The following is a 27999-nucleotide window of genomic DNA, read 5'->3' on the forward strand; positions in this document are numbered from 1 at the left end:
AATAGTTGTAGAAAAGCTGCTACTCCTTTTGAGGAAGAATAAGCACCATGAAAAAAGAAGGAACTAAATGATTAAAACTTCTGTGTGAAGACCGATAAATAGTGTGAACCAGTGTTTAAAAAGAGTGTTTATAAAGTCGCATTGTATATTTAGATGATTCAATACCCAATAGAGAGATTTTTATACATGTTATCTAATGTCAAGGGCAGACATTCCTGCTGTAAAATAGCCAGACGTACTCATTAACAGGAACATTTTGCACTTAATGGGAGATTGTACTGTTTGTTTGGGTGAAGCAGTAGCTGAAGAATGTAGGGAAGATAAACAGAATAGTCAAGTTATGTACATGTTATATGTAAATGAAGCAATTATATTTTTCAACTGCAATTACATCATCCCAATCTAAATGATGACATCGTGGGCTAAACATTTAGGGGCTTTACATCACCAGTTACTGTCAAAAAATCGTGAAAAGAGGGTAGCCGCTACTCTTTCACCAGCTGGTGACGGGTTTAGTGAAGTCCTCTATTTTGCTAGGCCCGGCAGCGATGCTGGTAGGATGCATCACCCTACAAAGTAAGATGAGGGAGTGCCATGAAAACACAGCGTTCAGCAGACTCACAGCAGCACTATGAGCACCTCTTTCAGGTAAGTTTGCATTTAAGCATTTGAAGTAGGGTTTTTTGATTTTACTGAAGTAATGGCTTTCTGAAATAGATGTTAAACATTTTTTAAGTGTGTAGGGAGTGCTTTTGGATGCTTGCAATGCATCGGATGGTAAAGAAAGGCCTCTGAGAAGACAGGAAAATGCTGCAAATACTCATCGGGTCAGGCAACATCCGTCAAGAGAAAAACAGACTTCACGTCTCAGGTCGAGATGCTGCCTGACCAGCTGAGTATTTCCAGCATTTTATGCTGTCATTTCAGATCTACAGCATCTGCTCACAGAGGGAAGAGGAGGAAGCCAAAGAGTAGGAAGCAGAAGAGGAGGAAGCAGAAGAGCAAGAAGTGGAAGAAAGTGTGTAACCCAGTCAGCCCCTTTCTGACCAGGATATCAGAGATGGAATCATTCGCCTGCGGTCCCAGTGACCACAACCCCAATTCCCCTTTCAACATTAGTCCCACACCTTTCCTTCCTCTGTTACTGACCATCACAGCGTCCTCTTGGCCACAATGCTGAAATAAAAGCCACCACAAAGCAAACTTTCAATCCAACTTTATATATCTATACATCCAATATGACATCAAGAAATCAACTCATCACATACATTCCCTTAGCGTGTGCCTTTGCCTATCCTACTGATGTCACAGAGTGCTATCACAGTGGCTGCAGCACGGTTGGTGGAAGGCTGCTGGTGAGGGGAGGGGGAGAAAGGAAGAGGTCCATGCAAGAAAGAGGATAACACACCTTGTATCCTTTCTGACCCACTGCTGGCCAAAGGCTCAGCCATGCCTCTGCCACGAATGGACTGCATCTGCTCACAGAGGGAAGAGGAGGAAGCCAAAGAGTAGGAAGCAGAAGAGGAGGAAGCAGAAGAGCAAGAAGTGGAAGAAAGTGAGGTGAGGCTAGCAATGGGAGATGTGCCTCGTCATTGGTACAGATTGTTGGTAGGCGAGGGATTGAGGCGGGGGAGTTGTGCATTGAGCAGTGTGTGAGACTAGTGGTGCGGTTGGTAGGAGATGGCTTTTGAAGATGCGTTCACTGACCTTGACCAGTGGCCTAAGGTCATAATGCTTCTTTGGGCAATAGAGCCAGGTGGTGGGGGCAGCACTGCTGGCAATGGCGGCTTCAGTGATGTGGTCCTATAACGTTTTTTCTGGAGTTCCTCCTGACCCCTGTGGATAGAGGACCTGTCTTGCAGTGTTGACCCCCCTGTACAAAGCTGGAGTGCTGAGTGCGAGAACCTGGGTGCTCCTTCCCTGGCTTGTTGAGCCATTGGTGTTAATGCTGAAGCATTTTTCAGATTTTTGGAGGTTCGGAAGGGAATTCAGCTTTAAGTGCTGAAGACTCCCATTTGGGACTTCCTTTTACTGTTTTCTTTTACTGGCAGTAAGTGCTGAAAACTGAATTTTTTCTCTTCATTTTATTTTTATTAGTTCAGAAGTATTGCCCCTTTAATTCACAGCCCTTTTAATTGCTCACAATTCCTAGTGAACTGCATAGCCTCACTTCCAGAGGCTGTTCGAAGCTGGAACGCCGCTTCAAGATGGGAACTTCGACTCCTATGCCTACACTATTGCCACCAGGAGGGCTTTACATGGTAAGTTTGCACTGGGCTAAAAATCTTTTGCCCCCGGTACAAATTTTTCCTTGGTAGCGCTTTGTCCATTTTCAACAGCTGTTAACCCGAGTTGCTGGTGACACCATCAACTCTCGTGGCGGCCAAGAATTGTTTCCCCGTTATATTTTTATGAAAGGTTAGGGAGAAAAGCTTTACCTATTACTGTTCAGGGATATCAATGCCTCTTCATAGAGTTCAAGTGCCTAAGGGATGGATTCCTTGGAGCAGCATGTAACGGAACCAACCGGGGGCAGGCTATCTTAGATCTGGTCCTGTGTAATGAAACAGGCTTAATAAACAATCTCCTAGTAATCTCCTTGGAATGAGTGACCATAGCATGGTTGAATTTCAAATTCAGATGAAGGGCGAGAAAGTTGGATCTCAAACCAGCGTACTAAGCTTAAATAAAGGAGACTACAAAGGTATGAGGGCAGAGTTGGCTAAAGTGGACTGGGAATAAAGTGTAGGATGGTTGATGAACAGTGGTGTACATTTAAGGAGATATTTCATAACTCTCAAGAAAAATATATTCCAGTGAGGAGGAAAGGGTGTAAGAGAAAAGATAGCCACCCGTGGCTAACTGAAGAAATAAAAGATGGTATCCAATTAAAAACAAGGGCATACAAAGTGGCCAAAACTAGTGGGAAGACAGAAGATTGGGAAGCTTTTAAAAGACAGTAAAAAATGACTATAAAAAAATGATTAAGAAAGGGAAGATAGACTATGAAAGTAAACTAGCACGAAATATAAAAACAGATAGCAAGAGTTTCTACAGATATATAAAAAGGAAAAGAGTGGCTAAAGTAAATGTTGGTCCTTTAGAGGACGAGACCGGGGAATTAGTAATGGGGAACATGGAGATGGCAGAAAATCTCAACAAAGATTTTGTATCAGTCTTTACGGTAAAGGACACTAACAATATTCCACAGTGGATAGTCAAGGGGCTATAGGGAGGGAGGAACTTAACACAATCACAATCACTAAGGAGGTGGTACTCAGTAAGATAATGGGACTAAAAGCGAATAAATCCCCTGGATCTGATGGTTTGCATCCTAGGGTCTTAAGAGAAGTAGTGGCAGGGATAGTGGATGCATTGTTTGTAATTTACCAAAATTCTCTGGATTCTGGGGAGGTCCCAGCAGATTGGAAAACTGCAAATGTGATGCCCCTATTTAAAAAAGGAGGCTGACAAAAAGCAGGAAACTATAGACCAGTTAGCCTAACATCTGTGGTTGGGAAAATGTTGGAGTCCATTATTAAAGAAGCTGTAGCAGGACATTTGGGAAAGCATAATACAGTCAGGCAGAGTCAGCATGGATTTATGAAGGGGAAGTCATGTTTGACAAATTTGCTGGAGTCCTTTGAGGATGTAACAAACAGGGTGGATAAAGGGGAACCATTGGATGTGGTGTATTTGGACTTCCAGAAGGCATTTAATAAGATGCCATATAAAAGGTTACTGCACAAGATAAAAGTTCACAGGGTTGGGGGTAATATATTAGCATGGATAGAGGATTGGCTAATGAACAGAAAACAGAGAGTCGGGATAAATTGTTCATTCTCTGGTTGGCAATCAGTAACTAGTGGGGTGCTGCAGGGATCAGTGTTGGGACCCCAACTATTTACAATCTATATTAACGACTTGGATGACGGGATCGAGTGTAAAGTAGCCAAGTTTGCTGATGATACAAAGATGGGAGGAAAAGCAATGTGTGAGGAGGACACAAAAAACCTGCAAAACATAGAAACATAGAAACATAGAAAATAGATGCAGGAGTAGGCCATTCGGCTCTTTGAGCCTGCACCGCCATTCAATAAGATCATGGCTGATCATTTCCTCAGTACCCCTTTCCTGCTTTCTCTCCAGTCTCGAAAGGACATAGACAGGCTAAGTGAGTGGGCAAAAATTTGGCAGATGGAGTATAATGTGGGAAAGTGTGAGGTTATGCATTTGGCAGAAAAAATTGAATAGCAAGTTTTTATTTAAATGAAGAAAAATGTGCAAAGTGCTGCAGTACAGAGGGGGTCCTTGTGCATGAAACACAAAAAGTTTGTATGCAGATACAGCAAGTGATCAGGAAGGCCAATGGAATCTTAGCCTTTATTGAAAAGGGAATGGAGTATAAAAGCAAGGAAGTCTTGCTACAGTTATACAGGGTATTGGTGAGGCCACATCTGGAATACTGCGTACAGTTTTGGTTTACATATTTACGAAAGGATATACTTGCTTTGGAGGCAGTTCAGAGAAGGTTCACTAGGTTGATTTCGGAGATGAGGCGGTTGACTTATGAGGAAAGGTTGAGGAGGTTGGGCCTCTATTCATTAGAATTCAGAAGAATGAGAGATGATCTTATCAAAATGTATAAGTTGATGAGGGGGCTTGACAAAGTGGATGCAGAGAGGATGTTTCCACTGATAGGGGAGACTAGAACTAGGGGGCATAATCTTAGAATAAGGTGCCGCCCATATAAAACTGAGATGAAGAGGAATTTCTTCTCTCAGAGGATTTAATTCTGTGGAATTCGCTGCCTCAGAGAGCTGTGGAAGCTGGGTCGTTGAATAAATTTAAGACAGAGATAGATAGTTTCTTAACTGATAAGGGAATAAGGGGTTATGGGGAGCGGGCAGGGAGGTGGACCTGAGTCCATGATTGGATCAGCCATGATCGCATTAAATGGCGGAGCAGGCTCGAGGGGCTGTATGGCTTACTCCTGCTCCTATTTCTTATGTTCTTATGTTTTAGGAAAATATATGAGGCATGTCTGTAGGCACTTCTGTACGGGACATGCCAGGTAGCCTGATTCTGTCTGCAGTCAGAATCATTTGTCAGTGAGGCTGGTGTTAACTGATTATTATACATAGAAACATAGAAAATAGGAGCAGTAGTAGGCCATTGTGTCTTTCAAGTTTGCAACGCCATTCAATATGATCGTGGCTGATTCTCTATCACAATATCATTGCCCCGCTTTTTCCCCATACCCCTTGATGTCTTTTATTTCTAGAAATCTATCTATCTTCCTCTTAAATATATTCAATGACTTGGCTTCCACAGTCTTCTGTGGTAGAGAAATCCACAGGTTCACCACCCTCTGAGTGAAAAAATTTCTCCTCATCTTGGTCCTAAATTTCCTACCCGGTATCCTGAGACTATGACTCCTTGTTCTAGACTTCCCAGCCAGGGGAAACATCCTCCCCACATCTAGTCTATCCAACCCAGTCAGAATTTTATATGTTTCAATGAGATCCCCTCTCATTCTTCTAAATTCTAATGAATACAGGCCTAGTCGACCCAATCTCTCCTCATACGACAGTCCTGCCATCCTAGGAATCAGTCTGGTGAACCTTCGCTACACTCCCTCTATGGCAAGTATAACCTTTCTTAGGTAAGGAGACCAAAACTGCACACAATACTCCAGGTGCGGTCTCACCAAGGCCCTGTATAACTGTAGTAAGACATCCTTGCTCCTGTACTCAAATCCTCTTGCAATGAAGGCCAACATACCATTTGCCTTCCTAACTGCTTGCTGCACCTGCATGTTTGCTTTCAATGACTGCTGTACAGGGACACCCAGGTCCCTCTGTACATCGACACTTCCCAAGGCATCACCATTTAAATAATACTTTGTCTTTAAGTTAGTTTGTTAGTAGATAGTCTTTAAGGGTATAATTGCACCGTCACCTTTGCACTACTAGAAAGCAGGTTCCATTTCACAGCCATCCACCAGTGATAGAATAGGGTTGTTTTTTCTTTGCCTTGCTCTCAAATAGCACCGAAAAAAGCAAGGTGTAACACAATGGAAAAATAGGAACTAATCGTTCCTCCCAGTTCTGTTCCTAATTAGCACTATACCCAAACTACTTCTGAGGCTGGTCTGGGGTCTGTGCCTGACTGTAATGGAAGAGGTTGCAGCACATTACTTCCAAATGGCTGTCAGATGGTCTTGTACATTGATTTCTTCTAATAGTGCCAGAAGCAGTTTAAACTGTCCTCATAAAACTTGGTGTGACTGTATCCTGAAATGCCATTAGAGATGTTAGCTGCCTTAAGCGATAGCGGGTATTGTTAAGAAAAAGTTTCTATTCTAGGCTTTGGCATTGAAAATGGTTCTGCTGCTCAAATATATGCTGCAGAGTGCCGTTTGTATTTTATATTTAAGAACATAAGAAATAGGAGCAGGAGTAGGCCATTTGGCCCCTCAAGCCTGCTCCGTCATTCAATACGATCATGGCTGATCTGATCATGGACTCAGCTCCACTTCCCTGCCCACTCCCCATAACCCTTTACTCCCTTATCGCTCAAAAATCTGTCCATCTCCGCTTTAAATATATTCAATGACCCAGTCTCCACAGCTCTCTGGCGCAGAGAATGCCATAAATTTACAATTCTCTGAGAGAAGAAATTTCTCCTCTTAGTTTTAAATGGGCGGTCCCTTATTCTAAGACTATGTCCCCTAGTTTTAGTTTCCCCTCTCTTCATTCACCTTGTCGAGCCCCTCATTATCTTATATGTTTCGATAAGATCACCTCTCATTCTTCTGAACTCCAATGAGTATAGGCCCAACCTACTCAACCTATTTTCATGAGTCAATCCCCTCATCTCCGGAATCAACTTAATGAACCTTCTCTGAACAGCCTCCAATGCAAGTATATCCTTCCTTAAATATGGAGACCAAAACTGCACGCAGTATTCTAGGTGTGGCCTCACCAATACCATGTCCAGTTGTAGCAGGACTTCTCTGCTTTTATACTCTATCGCCCTTGCAATAAAGGCCTGCATTCCATCTGCCTTCCTGATTACTTGCTGTACCTGCTTACTAACTTTTTATGTTTCATGCACAAGGACCCCAGGTCTCTCTGTACTGCAGCACTTTGCATTTTTTCTCCATTTAAACTATAATTTGCTTTTCTATTATTTCTGCCAAAGTGGATAACCTCACATTTTCCCACATTATACTCCATCTGCCAAATTTTTGCCCACTCACTTAGCCTGTCTATATTCCTTTGCAGATTTTTTGTGTCCTCACAATTTGCTTTCCCACCCATCGTTGTATCCTCAGCAAACTTGGCTACGTTACACTCGGTCCCTTCATCCATGTATTTCATTGATAGAGATTGTAAATAGTTGGGGTCCCAGCACTGATCCCTGCAGCACCCCACTAGTCACTGTTTGCCAACCGGAAAATGACCCATTTATCCCAACTTTCTGTCTTCTGTTAGTTAACCAATCCTCTATCCATGCTAATATATTACCCCTAACCCCGGGAGCTTTTATCTTGTGCAGTAACCTTTTATGTGGCACCTTATCGAATGCCTTCTGGAAATCCAAATACACCGCATCCACTGGTTCCCCCTTATTCACCCTGCTCATTACATCCTCAAAGAACTCCAGCAAATTTGTCAAACATGATTTCCCTTTCAGAAAACCATGCTGACTCTGCTTGATTGAATCATGCTTTTCCAAATGTCCCGCTACTGCTTCCTCAATAATGGATTCCAGCATTTTCCCAACGACAGATGTTAGGCTAACTGGCCTATAGTTTCCTCCTTTTTGTCTGCCTCCTTTTTTTAAATAGGAGTGGTACATTTGTGGTTTTCCAATCTGTTGGGACTGCCCCAGAATCCAGGGAAATTTGGTAGATTACAACCAATGCATCCACTATCTCTGCAGCCACTTCTCTTCAGACCATAGAATTTAAGCCATCAGGTCCAGAGGACTTGTCCACCTTTAGTCTCATTATTTTACCTAGTACTTCTTCATTAGTGATAGCGATTGTATTAAGTTTAGTGATGGAAGCCATGTTCTGTGCTGTACTATAGCCCCTCCCTCTCTCCCCCCCACCCCCCAACCTTTTGCAACATGGACGATGAGAGGCAGGTGGAGGGAAACAATCACAAACCCACTTGACAGTTGCTGAAGTAATTGGGCCTGGCCCTCTCTTGAGCCACTCACAACCTATCACAGAGTAAGAATCCCACCCCATTCCCTCCTGACCTTGTGTCTGCTCAGTCACCTGGAATAAGAGAGACCTTACAATCCAATTAGCACCCTCTTTCTCCGCCTACTGTTTGGCACCACAGTGGCACCCTCTTACTAGCTCTGATCAAGGCAGACTGCATGGGTGCCTGAACGCCTCATTGGGGTGCTGCTACTGTCTCAGCTTTGGCACAGTAGCACAAACTTACAGGTGACAATGACTTTAAATAATTGTGAAGACCATTGGCATGCAAATTAAGGCTTCTAGGACACAGAAATGAATTTAAAGACTTACCATAATTAATCACAAGTTGTCTACTACCTTTCCTATTACTTGACATATTCTAAATCTTTCAGGTCTCTCATGGGACTTTGATCTGGCCTGCCCCTTTAAGATTGCTGCTTCCTTTTAGCCATAAGCGGCCCTCAGAACTTCACTTTCATTGCTCCAACAGAGCTCCCCCATGAGCACCCAATGCATGCCTGTGATACGCATATCAGGCCGATAGGAAGATTGGATGCTAAAGTGGTGCTCCTGGTGCCATGTTTCCAATTCCAAGATTGCTCCTGGACAGTTCCAGGAATAGGGTTACAGGCTTTATTACTCTGAGGTCGGGTAGATAAGTGGTCTGCAGTTGTTTTTAATGAATTGATAGCAGAAATGCTCCCATCGGTACTCTCAACACTCTTCGGGCTAAACATTTGGTTGCATAGCGTCTGTTGTTTGGGTACTATTGGTGCTGATTTGGCCCTAAACTGCATCCGATTAGCACACACAGACTTCTGGCATGGGCGACACCGGATGCCATTTTGGTGAGGACATTGGTGTTGGTGCTGGGAGTGTGCGCCATAAGTATGCAGAGTGTGATGACGCCAGCACTGCCATTTTTCAACCTCAATGTAGGAGCTAACGCCCTCACTTAACCTCGCACAGCTGAACATGTGTTCAACTAAAGGGAGCACGCCCCCCTCCCCATCCCTACATCCACCACCAGTGCTACTTAAAGGGATCATTACCGACTTACAGCTTAGTTGCTGATTGATTTCTACTAGCTGTGCTGAGTTTGTCAAACTGTTTGGTGCGTTCTGGACTTCTTTAAAGCCTAAAGTCTGCAAGGAGTGGTGTGACATGTGCTCAAGCACTTGGTACTGACCTGCAAGGGGTCTGCTGAGACCAGTAGCTCCCAGACATGGGTGCAGTACTTTGTACGCCCCTTGGCCTGCAGCATGACAGAGAGAATGAGCAGAGCTGGCACAGAGCAGGACAAGCTGCTAGAAGATGCCCGGGGATAAGGGCTCTCAACAGGAGGCCATATCCACCCAGGATCTTCAGGGGTCAATTCTCCTTCCTCAACCTCAGCAAGGAACAGAGCATGCAACGTCTCCATTTTACTAAGGAAGTGCTCACTGAAATCTGACACCTACTACAGGCAGACCTGCAGCCTCAGTCCAGGGCGAGGACGGCATGGCCAATGGCTGTAAAGGTGATTGTGGCCTTGAACTTCTTTGCATCGGGCTCCTTCCAGGCTAGAGCAGGTGACAGCTTCCTGTTCGTCATCCACTTCTGTACAAGGGAGAAGAGTGAGGCTCTGTATGGAACGAGAGGTGAATACATATTCTCTATTGCCAGAGAGAAGGAGGTAGAGCAAGTACGTGGCTTCACCACAAAAGCAGGTGCTTCATGTTAGAGGGTGCCATTGTCTGCACACACGTTGCTTTGTGGGCACTGCATCTCGATCAGGAGATATACTGCAACTGGAAGGGATTTCACTCCCTCAATGTCCAGCTGTTGTGCGACCATATTCAGCGTAACATGCAAGTCAATGCTCAGGAACCCTGCAGCTCCCATGATGCCTTCATTCTGCGGTAGTCCGCTATACCATCCACATTTGAGCCACCACAACAAACCAGAAGGTGGCTACTCGGCAACAAGGGCTATCCGTTGACGACCTGGCTCATGACTTCGTTGCGCGTGCACAGCATGTAATTAACGAAAGCTATGCTGCTATATGGAATCTGATAGAGCAGACCATTGGCCTTCTTAAACAGCCGTTCCACTGCCTGCACTGCTCTGGAGGAGCCTTGCAGTACATACTGGAGCCCGTCCCAAGATCCGTCATGGTCTGCTGCATGCTCTATAACCTCGCCATCAAGAGGGTACAGCCTTTACCACCAGGCATACAGCGACCAGCTGAGGAGGAAGAGGAGGAGGAGGAAGCAGAGAGGAAGGGGAGGAAGCAGAAGAAGAGGAGGAGGAAGAAGAAGGAAGCAACCCAGACTGCCACTTTCTGCCCGTGATCTGACTGCAGTACCAGTGAACGCAGCCCCAATTTCATATTCAGCAATGTTACGGACCATCACAGTGTCCTCTGGGTCACGATGCTACAATAAAAGCCACCACAAAACAAACATTCCAAATCAATTTTATGAATCAAATTATTACAATATTTCATTCAAAAATTAACTAATAGCCCTTGTACATTCCCTTAGTGCCTGTCTTCAGTGTGCCTTTGCCTGTCCCAGTGCTCCTATGCAGTGCTCCCCCAGTGGCTGCAGCATGGCTGGTGAAAGGCTGTTGACTTTCAGTGGGGGAGACTGCAGATGGCCTTGGGGGATGACTTCGGGATGCTCTGGACCTAGTATTATAGAATCATAGAATAGTACAGCACAGAAGGAAGCCATTCTGCCCATCGAGCCTGTGCTGGCTCTTTCAAAGAACAATCCAGTCAGTCCCACTCCCCTGCTCTTTCCACATATCCCTGCAATTTTTTTTTCTTTATTTATCCAATTCCCTTTTGAAGGCTACTATTGAATCTCACTCATTGGGTAAAAAAGATTTTTCCTCATGTCGCCTCTGGTTCTTTTGTCAGTCACCATAAATCTGTGCCCTCTGGTTATCGACCCTTCAGCCATTGGAAACAGTTTATCTTTATTTACTCTATGAAAACCCTTCATGATTTCAAACACCGCTATCAAATCTCCTCTTAGCCTTCTCTGCTCCAAGGTGAACAACCCCAGCTTCTCTAGTCTATCCACGTAACTGTAATCCCTCATCCCTGGAACCATTCTACTAAATCTCTTCTGTACCCTCTCCAAAGCTTTCACGTCTTGCCTAAAGTGTGTTGTCCAGAATTGGATACAATACTGCAGCTGGGGCTGAATTCATGTTTTATATAGGTTCATCATAATGTCCAGGCTTTTGTACTCTATGCCTCTATTTATAAAGCCTGGCATCTCATATACTTTATTAACTGCATTGTTAAAATGTCCTGCCACCTTCAAAGATTTCTGCACAAACATTCCCAGATCACCAGCTTTGGACTGCACCACCTCAGCAGTCTGAGCTGGCTGGCTGACAGGCAATAGCAAGGGCACTGTTGGAGTGGCAGTGCTGGGAGGACAAATATTGTCATCCTGAGAGAGGACTGTAGGCATCCATGGAGCTACTGTGACTTCCCCGGGACAGCGCCTCAGCAATCCTAGTAATCTGCTGAAGGACAGATTGTCAGACTGCTGTGATACCCTGTAATCACCTTTTCACACTGGTAAACCCAAGCATTATGGCAGCAAGCTGAGCTTGCATGACATCAGTCTGTGCTTCCATTGCAGCACTCAGACGTTGGGTGGCTTCTGCTTATGCTGCAATGGAAGCTGAGACATTGGCCATCAGACACTGCATCATGGTTGAGTCCATAATTGCGCAAATGGATCTGCCTCCACCCCTTCCATTGCTGGAAGCTGGAACACCACTTCAGGATGGGAACTTTAACTTCCAGAGGTGCACTAACACTACCAGGAGGGCATTACACAATAAGTTGGCGCTGGGCTAAGAATCTTTAGCCCCCAGCATGTATTTTTCTCGGGTATCACTGCGACCATTTTCAGCAGCCGTGAGCCGAGTTGACGGTGGCATCAACAACTCTGGTGGCAGCTACGAATTTTCCCCCCACAGTTTTTATTTCTTTCTATAATAGGGAAATAGTTCTGTAGGTTGCTCGCATAAGTGCATCTCAGTTGGTTTTGAAATAGCGATGTTTAATTAATCAGAACATTGCATTTGCCATGGACATGTCAGACCTCATTTTCTTTCCTTACTAATTTTATCCTCTCGATGCTGGTGTATATTTCCATGGATGACAGCACACCCTCCAGTACTTCAGCCAATATTTATGTACAAGTCTTAGCTGTAAGTTTCTATCAGCTATTCGACTCCAGGATCATCTGAACACAAACCCATCCCCACCCAATGACCACACACATGAACTTCTAGCAAAGGTCTCTAAATAACAACCAGATGTGGGAACCCTAGTTTATATTATCCTCCCTAACTCCAGAGCGATATGGACCAGGAAGGTTCCAGGTTTATGCATAGAGTGTACCAAATTATCTGTTCTCAGCCATGGAAGTGGAAAAGGTACTACAATGGGTCCCTGGGTTAGGGAGGGGAAATCAATCAATATTCCAGATCTTGATTGGGACCCAGTGATCCCTGTTCTAAATGTGTGTGAGTGGATGTTTGGTGAAGACAGGATCAGACTCAGATGTGAAAAGGCGCAACCAAACAGCCTACAGGCAATCATAATCAAGGTTCATATGTGAATAAAGGCCACTCTGGAAAGGCACTGGGGAACCTCTGGTGTCATAGTACTCCATCTTAGCATGGAATGAAAGGAAAGGAGAGGAAAGAATCCGCAGCTGAATAAAACTTGTAATTTGTTCTACAGAAAGATTACTATGGTGGAAGTTACAACTCTCTTTATTTTCCTTTTCAGCTCTTCATTATATCTTTACCATCAATTCTGCTGCTATCACAGCAGCACATTTATATGCAGTTGGAATCCTCATTTGCCCCTTTGTACCAGCATTGGGATGATGAATTGGCTCAGTATTACACATGTGAGCAATGCCCTCCTGGCACCTACAGGAAAACTCACTGCAATGCAGAAAGGAGGACTGAATGTGCACCTTGTTCTGACTCACACTACACAGAGTACTGGAATCACCTGGATGAATGCCAATATTGCAATGTGTTTTGCAAAGAGTATCAGTACCTGAAACATGAATGCAATGGCACTCACAACCGTGTCTGTGAATGTGTTGAAGGCCACTTCTTTGAATTTGAATTTTGTTTAAAGCACTATGAATGCCCACCAGGATTTGGTGTAAAGAGGATCGGTAAGCAATGTATTAATATTTGGATTTATACTGCATAGAATATTCAATTCCTTTGCTTTTTATTGCCACTTAAAAAGTATTTTAACTCCAATCTTCCCCTTAAAATTGTTGCTACATGTTCTTTTCCATCTGAGATAAAGATAGTTTGAATCAGACAGGTCACCATGACCACCATCAAAGTTACACGATGATCAAGCAGCAGGAGATGTGACTCAGAAGGGAGGAACTGTCCTCAGTAAGTTAGTTATCAACTCCCCGCTCCAACCCCCACCGCCAAAAGATATAGGAGATGGGAAACTCTGTCTGCAAATCATTTGTTATTATTTTTTCTAAATCATTTGTACCTTCCATAACCCTCTCTCACCCACTACGCAAGCCTTCTCAATCAAGTCGAGAGATTAGAGAAGCTCGAATTGTTCTCCTTAGAGAAGAGAAGGTTAAGTGGATTTAATTGCAATGTTCAAAATTATGAAGGGTTTTGATATAGTAAATATAGAAACATAGAAACATAGAAAATAGATGCAGGAGTAGGCCATTTGGCCCTTCTAGCCTGCACCATCATTCAATAAGATCATGGCCGATCATTCACCTCAGTACCCCTTTCCTGCTTTCTCTCCATAACCCTTGATCCCTTTAGCCGTAAGGGCCATATCTAACTCCCTCTTGAATATATCTAATGAACTGGCATCAACAACTCTCTGTGGTAGAGAATTCCAGAGGTTAACAACCCTCTGAGTGAAGAAGTTTCTCCTCATCTCGGTCCTAAATGGCTTACCCCTAATCCTTAGACTGTGACCCCTGGTTCTGGACTTCCCCAACATCGGGAACATTCTTCCTGCATCTAACCTGTCCAGTCCCGTCAGAATTTTATATGTTTCTATGCGATCCCCTCTCATTCTTCTAAATTCCAGTGAATATAAGCCTAGTCGATCCAGTCTTTCTTCATATGTCAGTTCTGCCATTCTGGGAATCAGTCTGGTGAACCTTCGCTGCACTCCCTCAAAAGTAAGAATGTCCGTCCTCAGATTAGGAGACCAAAACTGAACACAATATTCCAGGTGAAACCTCACCAAGGCCCTGTACAACTGCAGTAAGACCTCCCTGCTCCTATACTCAAATCCCCTAGCTATGAAGGCCATTTGCTTTCTTCACCGACTGCTGTACCTGCATGCCAACTTTCAATGACTGATGTACCATGACACCCAAGTCTCGTTGCACCGCCCCTTTTCCTAATCTGTCGCCATCCAGATAATATTCTGCCTTCCTGTTTTTGCCACCAAAGTGGATAACCTCACATTTATCCACATTATACTGCATCTGCCATGCATTTGCCCACTCACCTAACCTGTCCAAGTCACCCTGCAGCCTCTTAGCATCCTCCTCACAGCTCACACTGCCGCCCAGCTTAGTGTCATCTGCAAACTTGGAGATATTACACTCAATTCCTTCATCAAAATCATTGATGTATATTGTAAAGAGCTGGGGTCCCAGCACTGAGCCCTACGGCACCCCACTAGTCACTGCCTGCCATTCTGAAAAGGACACGTTTATCCCGACTCTCTGCTTCCTGTCTGCCAACCAGTTCTCTATCCACGTCAATAAATTCCCCCAATACCATGTGCTTTCATTTTGCACACCAATCTCTTGTGTGGGACCTTGTCAAAAGCCTTTTGAAAGTCCAAATACACCACATCCACTTGTTCTCCCTTGTCCACTCTAGTAGTATCCTCAAAAAATTCTGGAAGATTTGCCAAGCATGATTTCCCTTTCATAAATCCGATCCTGTCATTGCTTTCCAAATGCACTGCTATTTCATCTTTAATAATTGATTCCAACATTTTCTCCACTACCAATGTCAGGCTAACCGGTCGATAATTCCCCATTTTCTCTCTCCCTCCTTTTTTAAAAAGTGGTGTTACATTAGCTACCCTCCATAGGAACTGATCCACAGTCAATAATAGACTGTTGGAAAATGATCCCAATGCATCCACTATTTCTAGGGCCACTCCCTTAAGTACTCTGGGATGCAGACTATCAGGCCCTGGGGATTTATTGTCATTCAATACCATCAATTTCCCTAACACAATTTCCTGACTAATAAGGATTTCCTTCAGTTCCTCCTTCTTGCTACACCCTCAGTCCCTTAGTATTTTCGGAAGGTTATTTGTGTCTTCCTTCATGAAGACAGAACCAAAGTATTTGTTCAATTGATCTGCTATTTCTTTGTCCCCCATTATAATTTCACCTGATTCTGCATGCAATGGACCTACGTTTGTTTTCACTAATCTTTTTCTCTTCACATATCTATAGAAGCTTTTGCAGTCAGTTTTTATGTTCCCAGCAAGCTTCCTCTCATACTCTATTTTCCCACTCTTAATTAAACCCTTAGTCCTCCTCTGATGAATTCTAAATTTCTCCCAGTCCTTAGGTTTGCTGCTTTTTCTGGCCAATTTATATGCCTCTTCCTTGGATTTAACTCTATCCCTAATTTCGTTTGTTAGCCACGGTTGAGCCACCTTCCCTGTTTTATTTTTACTCGAGACAGGGATGTAAATGAAGTTCATCCATGTGATCTTTAAATGTCTGCCATTGCCTATCCACCGTCAACTCTTTAAGTATCATTCGCCAGCCTATTCTAGCCAATTCACGTCTCATATCATCAAAGTTACCTTTCCTTAAGTTCAGGGCCCTAGTCTCTGAATTAACTGTGTCACTCTCCAGCTTAATAAAGAATTCTACCATATTATGGTCACTCTTCCCCAAGTGGCCTCACACAACAAGATTGCTAATTAGTCCATTTCTCATTACACATCACCCAGTCTAGGATGGCCAGCCCTCTAGTTAGTTCCTCGACATGTTGGTCTAGAAAACCATCCCTAATACACTCCAGGAAATCCTCCTCTACTGTATTGCTACCAGTTTGGTTAGCCCAATATATATGTAGATTAAAGTCGCCCATGATAACTGCTGTACCTTTATTGCACGCATCCCTAATTTCTTGTTTGATGCTGTCCCCAACCTCACTACTACTGTTTGGTGGTCTGTACACAACTCCCACTAGCGTTATCTGCCCTTTGGTTTTCCGCAGCTCTACCCATACAGATACCACATCATCCAAGCTAATGTCCTTCCTTACTATTGCGTTAATTTCCTCTTTAACCAGCAATGCTACCCCACCTCCTTTTCCTTTCTGTCTCTCCATCCTGAATGTTGAATACCCCTGGATGTTGAGTTTCCAGCCTTGGTCACCCTGGAGCCATGTCTCCATAATCCCAATGACATCATATCCGTTAATAGCTGCCTGCGCAGTTAATTTGTCCACCTTATTATGAATACTCCCCACATTGAGGCACAGAGTCTTCAGGCTTGTCTTTTTAACACACTTTGTCACTTTAGAATTTTTCTGTAATGTGGCCCTTTCTGATTTTTGCCTTGTGTTTCTCTGCCCTCCACTTTTACTTTTCTTCTTTCTATCTTTTGCTTCTGCACACATTTTACTTCCCTCTGTCTCCCTGCATAGGTTCCCATCCCTCTGCCATATTAGTTTAACCCTTCCCCAACAGCACTAGCAAACACTCCCCCTAGGACATTGGTTCCGGTCCTGCCCAGGTGCAGACTGTCTGGTTTGTACTGGTCCCACCTCCCCCAGAACCGGCTCCAATGTCCCAGGAATTTGAATCCCTCCTGCCTGCACCACTCCTCAAGCCACGTATTCATCATAGCTATCCTGCTATTTCTACTCTGACTAGCACGTGGCACTAGTAGAAATCTTGAGATTACTACCTTTGAGGTGCTGCTTTTTAATTTAACTCCTAGTTCCCTATATTGTAGAACCTCATCCCATTTTTTACCTATGTCGTTGGTACCTATATGCACCATGACAACTGGCTGTTCACCCTCCCCTTCCAAAATGTCCTGCAGCCGCTCCGAGACATCCTTGACCCTTGTACCAGGGAGGCAACATACCATCCTGGAGTCTCGATTGCAGCCGCAGAAACGCCTATCTATTCCCCTTACAATAGAATCCCCTACCACTAGAGCTCTCCCACTCTTTTTCCTGCCCTCCTGTGCAGCAGAGCCACACATGATGCCATGAACTTGGTTGCTGCTGCCCTCCCCTGATGAGTCATCCCCCCCAACAGCACCCCCAGGTGATGTATCTGTTTTGGAGGGGGATGACCACAGGGGACCCCTGCACTACCTTCCTTCCGCTGCTCTGCTTGATGGTCACCCATTCCCTATCTGCCTGAGTAACCTTTACCTGTGGTGTGACCAACTCACTCAATGTGCTATTCACGACATCCTCATCATCGTGGATGCTCCAGGGTGAATCCATGCGCAGCTCAAGTGCCACAATGCGGTCTGTCAGGAGCTGCAAGGATTTTGGAAGCAAATTCAAAAGTAACTTTCAAAAGGGAATTGAAAAGGAAAAAAATTGTAAGGACTCATTGGATAGCTCTTTCCAAGAGCCGATAGAGGCATGATGGCCTGTATGGCCTTCTTCTGTGCTGTATGATTCTATGATTCTATGATTCTATGAATATTTACGTTAAAGTACACAAAAGTAAAAAAATATATTAGAGATCCCAAAAAGATGGAGTCTGCAGTGCCACAGACTCACTTTCTTCTCTGAAATCCAGAAGAATTTCTTTGTCATCAGCACTAGACTGAGAGTAAAAATAATTGATCATTACCTAAAGTAAAGATAAAATCTTATACTGTTATTTTAGGATTTGTCATTCACTAGAATTTGATGTTACCTAATGTTAATCAAAATTTTATGTGATTCAAATGATAAACATCTCCTACCAGAGTGAGTGTTGTAATAGATGTGCTAAGTCATATAAGTGGAAACTAAGAAAAAGAATTACCAACACTGTAAATCTGAAACACCAGAAAATGTTAGAACTAGACATCAGGTCAGTCAGCAACAGAGAAAAGGCAGGTTAATTGTTTCAGGTATAACCCCTTACCAGAACGGAGAACTGAAAGACAGGCAAGCATTTCAGTACAGTTTAGAAAGAAAAAAGCACAACAAATTCTCCTGTTTTAGAGAGGAAGTTAATAGGTTGATGACCTGAAAACTTTTTTTAATAGAAAACTGTTAGAAAATAGCTGACATAGTGAAAAGACAAGGGAGAGGTTCACACAAGGAAAAAGACAAGGACATTGGGAAAAATTAAAGAACAAAATAAAGAGGGAAAGAAAGAATCCCCTACACATACAGAAGGTGGGAAAGGAAAACAAAGAACGTTGGAAACATGCAGTAAGTCTGCCAGTCTCAAAACAGAGAAAAGAATAAAAACATGTACAGACCCCACTGCATTTTGATGAAGGGTGTTCACATAGAATATCTACCCACCATCTCACTACTTTTTCCATCATTAATCTAACTGGTAATTAATTTATTCTAAGCAAAAATTATTTTTCCTTTTAAGAATCTCAACTGTATGGAAATGAAGATTCGTTGCTTTGGCTCCTACTTGTTATGTTCCACATAAGCCTCCTCCCACCCTACTTCATCTCACCCTGTCAACATATCCTTTCATTCCTTTCTCCCTAAAGTTATTATCTAGTTTCCCCTTAATGCATCTATGCTATTCAAATCAACCACTCCATGTGGTAGCAAGCCCCACATCCTAACAACTCTCTGGGTAAAGACATTTCTCCAGAATTGCTTATTGGATTTATTACATAATAAAAAAAACACCAGGATTATTGGACACCACAGGTTAATTATATTGCTGTATTAAACACTGTGCATTTAGGACAGGTAGTTATTGAAGAGCTTGTGGTTCTTGTCTGTATATTTATGACTTCCCCTTTTTGTCTCTCCAGGAACCCCATATATCAATACAGAGTGCATAAAGTGTCCAAAGGGCTTCTTCTCAGTTAATACGTCTGCCAACCAATCCTGTCAAAAGCACACAAATTGCACTGTGCTTGGTTTGAAACAAGTTCTTCAAGGAGATACATTTCAAGATAATGTGTGCCAGCCATGTCAGAACAGAGATGCATCAAGCTTAGAATGTTTCGACCCACCAATAAAGAAAGGTAAATATTTGTCTTTCATCTCGAAATTGAGGAAGATTTGCTTCCACTCTAAAAGTGAGTTCTTAGGTAACTGAACAGTCCAATATGGGAACCACAGTCTCTGTCACAGTAGAGTCAGACAGTCGTTGAAGGAAAGGGTGGGTGGGTCTGGTTTGCCGAATGCCCCTTCCACTGCCTGCACCTGTTTTCTGCATGCTCTTGGCGACAAGACTCGACGTGCTCAGTGCCCTCCCAGATGCACCACCTCCACCTAGGACGGTCTTTGGCCAGGGACTCCCAGGTGTCGGTGGGAATGTTGCATTTTATCAAAGAGGCTTTGAGGGTGTCCTTTGAACATTTCCTCTGCCCAACTTGGGCTCACTTGCCGTGTAGGAGTTCCGAGTAGAGCGCTTGTTTTGGGAGTCTTGTGTCAGGCATGTGAATAATGTGGCCCGCCCAATGGAGCTGGTCGAGTGTGGTCAGTGTTTCGATGCTGGGGATGTTGGCCTGATCGAGGACGCTAACGTTGGTGCGTCTGTCCTTCCAGGGGATTTGCAGGATCTTGCGGAAACATGGTTGGTGGTATTTCTCCAGTGATTTGAGGTGTCTACTGTATATAGTCCAGGTCTCTGAGCCATACAGGAGAGCAGATATCATTACAGCCCTCTACATCTTGAGCTTGGTACAAGATTTGAGGGCATATGCACTCTTTTTCTCAAGCAGCCGAAGGCTGCGCTGACGCACTGGAGGCGGTGTTGAATCTCGTCGTCGATGTCTGCTCTTGCTGATGATAGGCTCCCGGGGTATGGAAACTGGTCCACATCGTCCAGGGCTGCGCCATGGATCTTGATGACTGGGGGAAAGTGCTGTGTGGCGAGGTCAGGTTGGTGGAGGACCTTTCTCTTACGGATGTTTAGTGTAAGGCCTATGCTTTCCTATGCCTCAGTGAAGATGTTTATGACTTAAAGTTCAGTCTCTGAATGTGCGCAGATGCCAGCGTCGTCTGCGTAATGTAGTTCGAAGACAGACGTTGAGACGGTCTTGGACCTGGCCTGGAGACGTCGAAGGTTGAACAGGTTCCCACTGGTTCTGTAGTTTAGTTCCACTCCAGCGGGGAGCTTGTTCAGTGTGAGGTGGAGCATTGCAACGAGAAAGATCGTGAAGAGGGTTGGCGCGATGACGCAGCCCTGCTTGACCCTGGTCCGGACGTGGATTGGGTTTGTGATGAATCCGTTGATCAGGATCACGGCTTGTATGTCATCGTGGAGCAGGCGGAGGAAGGTGACAAACTTTTGGGGGCAGCTGAAACGGAGGAGGGCGCTCCATAGTCCCTCGCCATTGACAGTGTCAAAGACCTTTGTAAGGTCAAAGAAGGCCATGTGGGGTTGGTGCTGTTCCCTGCATTTTTCTTGCAGCTGTTGCGCTGTAAAAATCATGTCCGCTGTACCCCATAGTGGGCGTAATCCACAATGTGACTATGGAAGGAGCTCCTCAGCCACAGGGAGAAGACGGTTGAGGAGGATTCTAGCGATGACCTTCCCAGTGGCTGATAACAGGGAGCTTCCTCTGTAGTTGCCGCAGTCGGACTTGTCCCCTTTTTTAAAGATGGTCACGATTACTGCATCTCTGAGATCTCCCGACATGCTCTCTTCCTTTCAGGTGAGAGAGATGAGCTCATGCATTCATGCCAATAGTGCCTCTCTGCCATACTTCAGTGCCTCAGTGGGGATTCCATCTGCTCCCATTGCCTTGTTGTTCTTGAGCTGATGGATGGCCTTTTCTACCTCGTGCAGGGCCGGGGTTTTGCTGAGATGGTGGCAGCAGGTAGCATGCTGCGGGATGGAGTCAAAGATGCTCGAGTCAAAGGCAGAGTCTCGATTAAGAAGATCTTCGAAGTGCTCCTTCCAGTGGGTCCTGACTGTCTTGGTGTCCTTGATGAGTGTCTCCCCATTCTTGGCCAGCAGTGGGGTGGGGCCTTGGGTGCTTGGGCCGTAGGTGGCCTTGGCTGTTGGCTGCTGAATCTCCTGCGCTTTCTCCACCCACCATCTATTCTTTTCGTCGCGGGTTTTTTGTTGGACCTCGGCCTTAAGCTGTCTGTAATGCTGCTTTGCTGCTCCTGAGTTGGGTTGTTGTTTTCGGTTGAGAAATGCCTTGTGCTTGCGATTTATTAGCTCTTGGATCTCCTGGTCATTCTCATCAAACCAGTCCTGGTGTTTCCTGGTTGTGTGACTGAGCGATTCTTTACAGGCGCTGGTTATGGTGGCCTGAAGGGCAGACCAAGCGCTGTGGGCATTCTGCATCTCAGGGTCATCAAGGGTCGCCAGGTTAGCAATGAGGCACTGGCTGTATAGGGCTTTCATAGTTCATAGTGGGATATTTGTATATATACGCATATATAAAACAGCACTTTATAAAATGTTGTCTTCTGGATAGTTTCATGATTAGGAACATTGACAACTTGTTCTAGTCTTCATTTATTTCAGAAGAAGCCTAGTAAAGAGTTGATGGTCCACTTAGCTACAATTAAAACTGTTAAATGTCAAGTTAGATATCTATTTAATTTAAAATTAACTGGCCCATCATAAAATATGTGGCACAGCCAATAAAATTTAATTTTAGTTGACAAATTTGCTAGTCCACCATGAAGCAAAATATTCACCGAGGAATGCAACTTATGTGATGCGTGACCAGAAATTTTCATTTTCTAACAGAAAAGAATAGGGGGCAAAATTCTCCCTGTTCTGCACCTCATGTTTTCGCCTGGGGTGGGGGTCTACCAGCTCCCGCGAAGTTGTGCAGGAGTTAGCGGAGCTGCAAACACGGTAGCACCGTGCCCTCGTTGGTAGCACTCCGGGCCGCTGCGCCTTCGACAATGATGTCATTGCGACCCCTTTTTTGAAATTGATCAGTGTCCCATGAAGCTGCCGCGGGCGTTGCCCGTAACAGCCTTGCAGGGTCACGAACCGTGGCGGTCACCCATCACGGGGTGAACCTTAAAGAGGAGATGCACAGTGCCAGACTCTGCTATCTTTTTATTATCCCTCCCCCTTAACAGTCGGGCCGTTCGTCGCTCCGCTCCATTCATGGGTCCGGGCTGCGGCCATGGCATCCTTTAGCCTTGGTGGCCCAGTGCAAAGTTAGCAGCATTCCTCCCCTTTAACGGAAGGGGATGTTGAACCCGTCAGCGCTACACAGAGAGGCCGCGCAGCGTTCCCGAACCCACCTGCATAGCGTCCCTGAACCCAGCCCAAAGGGAAGTGGAGTGTGCGACATTGCACTCCACTTCCTGTGAGGGGTGGTAACCGGAATTTCATGGCCGTAATGGAACTTCGCCTCGGTTACTGCCCACAAACAGGGCAATTTACATTCGTACTCAGTCAGGTCCCCAAACAGGGCTTGCAAGTCTTGTTTTATTTTAAAAACACAATAGTCTAGAAAGGCTCAAAAAGTTATTAGCTCAGTTTGTTCAAAAAAACATGTTGCCCAATCCATCACTTAATCCTTCAACAACTGCCCATCTAATTAAGATCCTCAATTGGGGTCAATTTTAAACCCCCCTTGCTAGGTGGGAACAGTGCATGAAAGGGGTTAAACTCAACTTACCAGCCATGATCACTTTGAACCCCTCTGGCACCATTTTCTCTTCGTCAACTTTCAAGTTGGCCGAGGCTACCCACCATAGGCCTTTCTAGGGAGCCTAACTGAAATGTAAAAGTCAGCCTGATGATGTAATCGATTCCGCAATGTTATTTTAACGAGAACTCTGGTATGGTACTTCCTTTTTATCCTAACGTCAGCAAATGATCTGCACCACAATGGTCAAGTTGTGAACACAAATTTGTGGTGGAAACATTTCGCATAGGGATTGATTGATAATATAATCCTTATTAAGGTTTCTTGTTCTCTTTAGATATTGCCCTCTGCGATGAGGCAGTCTTTAAATTTATTGCTCGTCAGAAACTGACTTCCAAGCAGCTGAGAATACTATTGGCGAGTTTACCTGGGAAGAAAATAAACACACAGCATTTGGAATGGGCTGCGAGGACAAATGCGGGCCAAGTTGAAACTTTCCACCTTCTGAAACAATGGAAAATTGAAAACCTTGATTTGGATACAGTGAAGGGCCTAATGCACGGCCTGAAAGAAGCCAACATTCGCAATGTATTGAAAAAGCTGTTGCGCAAACTTCGAATAAACAAAGTGGTGTGAATGCATTAGCCTGGGAGGGGAAGAAGTAGAATGTGACAGGAAAGCATCAGATTTGATATCAGAAATCTTAGTAGATGATTGTTTGCTGACAGTGACACACTACAGCATTTAACCGTTATGAAAAACATACTGTGTGTAGAGTATGTGTCAGGATTAAAACTGGGTTCTGATTGGCTGAAAACTGGTATCAAACCCCTGATATACACAAATAGTTCAAACAAGTGTCTGAACCCTTCCTTGATCTTATTTACATGAAGTGGAGAATCTTATGTTTGCTATTGATTTCTATTAGATAGACTGTTTGCAAAAAAATATATTTTAAAACATTTAGATGTGGTTTATTTTTAGTTGATACTGCCCCCCCATCAAAAAAAACCCAAATTTGTCATCAATCAAAAATAGCTGCAAATCCTTGTTGGAATACCCCAAGATATACTTGAAGCAGGATTCGAATACACTCTCACATTGTCATGAAACGAATTTGTTGATTGGTTTGCAAACCAGTTTCCATGATTCTTTGACTATTTTGTCTGTCAATCCAGCTGACAAGTTTAATTATTGTTGTTATGTATGCAATAACAGTTAGACTGAGTACTGTTTACCTCCAAGAGGTATGACCTTGGCTCTGCTTTATTAAGGCCCAAAGTGATTAATATACAAAATGGATGGCCTTTTATACTTGGGCTGCACGCAATGGCCTCCAACAGTGACGCCATCTAGTGGCTAGTGATCCCAAAAGTATATACATGACAATACCCCCCCTCTGAGATATTAACACAGTCTTTTACAAATTAAGACGGTCCATTGTTTAACGCTCCCAGGTTGACCAACTCAGTTCAACTATAGCCTTGGGTGAGTGTTCAGAGTCTGTTGTGACTGGTGGCTGGGTGGTTGACCTGATGGAAGTGACAATGGCTATGTCAGGGATTGAAAGTCCATTTTCATTGAACATGTCAGTGATTGAAAGTCCCGATTCACTGATGACCACTGAGTCCTCTGATGACTGGGGGTAGGTTGGTTGGTCATTGATTGTCTCTTCCTCCAACTGTTCCGGTTCATCTGTGTGACACAGCTTTGTCTGATCCATGTGTTTCCTGCACGTTTGTCCATTTTTGAGCTCACAATAAATACTCTGTTGCCCTCCTTGGCCATGACAGTATCAGCAATCTACTTGGGACCCTGACCATAATTCAGAACATATACAGGATCATTTACAGAAATATCACGTGACACAGCTGTGTGATTATGATACCCTTGCTGACTTTATCTTCTATATTCAACATAATTATTCAAGTCAGGGTGTACAAGAGATAGTTTGGTCTCAAGACCTCTCTTCATCATTAGTTCAGCAGGCGAGACCCCTGTAAGCGTGTGTGGTCTTGTCCTGTAACAAAGCAGTATACATGACAGGCAGGTCTGCAGTGACCCTTGGGTTACTCGCTTCATACTCTGCTTTATGATTTGGACTGCACATTTTGCTTGCCCATTGGATGCAGGTTTGAACGGTGCTGACCTTACATGTTTGATACCATTGAGTTTCATGAACTCTTGAAACTCCTGACTGGTGAAGCACGACTTTTGTCGCTAACAACGATGTCAGGCAGACCATGTGTCGCAAACATGACACTCAGATTCTCAATGGTAGCTGTGGATGTGCTGGATGACATGATTATATACTCTATCCACTTTGAATATGCATCCACCACAACTAAAAACATCTTCCCCAGGAAGGGACCTGCAAAGTCTATGTGGATCCTGGACCATGATTTGGATGGCCACGACCACAGACTCAGCGGCGACTCCGCTGGTGCTTTGCTGAGCTGCATGCAAATGTTGCACTGATGCACACGATTCCAGCTCAGAGTCAATTTCCGGCCACCATACATGAGACCTGGCAATGGCTTTCATCACTACAATGCCGAGATGTGTGCTATGTTACTCATGTACAAATTTCTCTCTCCTTTTCTTGGGCATAGCAACACGATTGCCCCACAGTATACAATCCGACTGAATAGACAGTTCGTCTTTGCGATGATTGTAAGATTTAGTCTCCTCGCACATTTGCTTGGGGTATGACTGACCAATCACCTTTCAGGATGCAACTCTTCACCACTGATAAAATCGGGTCCTGGCTGGTCCAGGTCTAAAATTGTTGAGCTGTGACAGGGTTCCTTCACTCTCAAAAGCATCCATAACTAACAATAGGTTCGCCGGTTGTGGGCAATGGCAGATGGCTCAAAGCATCGGCACAATTCTCGGTGCCAGGTCTATGGCGAATGACAATCATAAGCGGATAATGTCAGCGCCCACCTCTGGATGCGGGATGAAGCATTGGTATTGATATCTTTGTTTTCAGAGAACAGTGAAATGAGCGGCTTGAGATCTGTCTCCAGTTCAAACCGAAGACCAAACAGGTACTGATGCATCTTTTTAACCCCATGCACACAGGCTAGTGCTTCTTTCTCTACCATGCTGTAGGCTCTTTCTGCTTTAGACAAACCTTTTGAAGCATACGCGACGGGTTGAAGTTTATCCGACTCATTAGCTTGTTGGAGTACGCAACCCATTCCATATGACCAAGCATCACAGGCCAATACTAAATGTTTACATGGGTCATAATGTACAGCAGCTTGTTGGAGCAAAGCAGATTAGTGGCTTTCTCAAAAGCTCTGTCTTGAGATGCGCCCCACACCCAGTTGTCGCCTTTTCTTAGCAGCATGTGCAGTGGTTCTAATAAGGTGCTCAATTTAGGTAGGAAGTTACCGAAGTAGTTGAGTAGACCCAGGAATGAACGCAGCTCCATCACGGCTTGGGTGCATTCTTGATGGCCTTGGTTTTCGCATCCGTGGGCCTGATGCCGTCAGCAGCAATTTTCCTCCCCAGGAATTCAACCTTTGGTGCCATGAAGACGCACTTCGAGCATTTCAGTCTGAGTCCCACTTTGTCCAGATGATGTAAGACTTCTTCCAGGTTGTTCAGATGTTCCTCGGAGTCACGACCTGTGATCAGGATGTCATCTTGGAACACGACAGTTCTGGAAACGAACTTCAGTAGAATCTCCATGTTCCTCTGAAATATCGTTGCAGCTGAGCGAATTCCAAAAGGGCACCTGTGATAAATAAACAGTCCTTTATGCATGTTAATGCACGCAAGTCTCTTCGACGTCTCGACCATTTCCTGTGTCATGTAGGCCGACATCGTCCAGTTTGGTGAACGACTTCCCCCCAGCTAGCATTGCAAACAAGTCATCAGCCTTCGGTAACGGGTACTGATCCTATTTCGAAACCCTGTTGATCGTAGCCTTGTAGTCCCCACAGATTCTGACTGTGCCATCACTTTTCAGCACAGGAAGAATGGGGCTGGTCCATTCATTAAATTCAACTGGTGATATGATCCCTTCACACTGGAGTCTGTCCAGTTCAATTTCAACCTTCTCCCTCATCATATACGGAACTGCCCGAGCTTTATGATGGATGGATCTTGCATCTGAGTCCACGTGGATCTGTACCTTGGCTCCCGTTAAGTTGCCGATGCCTGGTTCGAACAGCGAGGGGAATTTGCTCAGTACTTGGGCACATGTATCTTTCTCCAACGACAACACCTTGATGACGTTCCAATTGCATCTGATTTTTTCAAGCCAGTTCCTGCCGAACAGCGTTGGGCCATTGCCTGGTACAATCCATAGGGGTAACTCGTGAAACGCACCATCATACGACACTTTAATTGTGGCACTGTCAATCACCATTATGAGTTCTTTGGTGTATGTGCGCAACTTGGCATTGTCTGGACTCAGCTTGGCCTCACAGCCTGAGTATCCTACAGCTTGTCGAATGCCCTCTGGCTCATCATCGATTGACTCTCCCCTGTGTCCAGTTCCAGCGATACCAGCACTCCATTAAATTTCACGTTGATCATTATCGGTTTGCTCTTAGTTAGGAATGAGTACAGTCCATACACTTCCTCCTCTGGTATCTCGGATTGCGTATCCAGATCTGCGTTAGTCTGACCATCATCCTCCACGTGGTGTGTTGCAGCACGCTTGCTCATCTGTGGACACTTGCGCTGGAGATGCCCCACTCTCAGACACCCCTTGTAACTATATTGCTTAAATCGGCACTGCTGGTGCTGGTGATTTCCCCCACAACGCCAACACGGAGAAATCGAATGCATTCCCGCTGGCAGACTTTGGGCAGCCACAGGTTTTGCGTACGCAGTCAGTAGGTCCTGCCATGTGCTGCTCTACCGAATCAATCATATTTACAGTACTTGCCGAGTTTTGATTTTTCACTGATATCTGCTTTAGACTTCTATCTGTTGTCATACATG

The 27999-nt window shown here is 44.5% G+C and overlaps 1 protein-coding gene across 1 annotated transcript; it reads left to right on the forward strand.

The window, feature by feature from the left end:
• Positions 1–2250: 2250 nt before the first annotated feature.
• On the forward strand, positions 2251–23745 carry LOC139259430 (tumor necrosis factor receptor superfamily member 11B-like). Its single transcript, XM_070874900.1, has 4 exons — positions 2251–2261; positions 13029–13431; positions 19270–19485; positions 23375–23745. The coding sequence occupies exons 1-4, from the start codon at positions 2259–2261 to the stop codon at positions 23671–23673; spliced, it is 921 nt and encodes a 306-aa protein (XP_070731001.1). The 5' UTR covers positions 2251–2258; the 3' UTR covers positions 23674–23745.
• Positions 23746–27999: the final 4254 nt, after the last annotated feature.

Source organism: Pristiophorus japonicus, chromosome 1 (assembly GCF_044704955.1).
Source record: "Pristiophorus japonicus isolate sPriJap1 chromosome 1, sPriJap1.hap1, whole genome shotgun sequence".
NCBI classification, from domain to species: Eukaryota; Metazoa; Chordata; class Chondrichthyes; family Pristiophoridae; genus Pristiophorus; species Pristiophorus japonicus.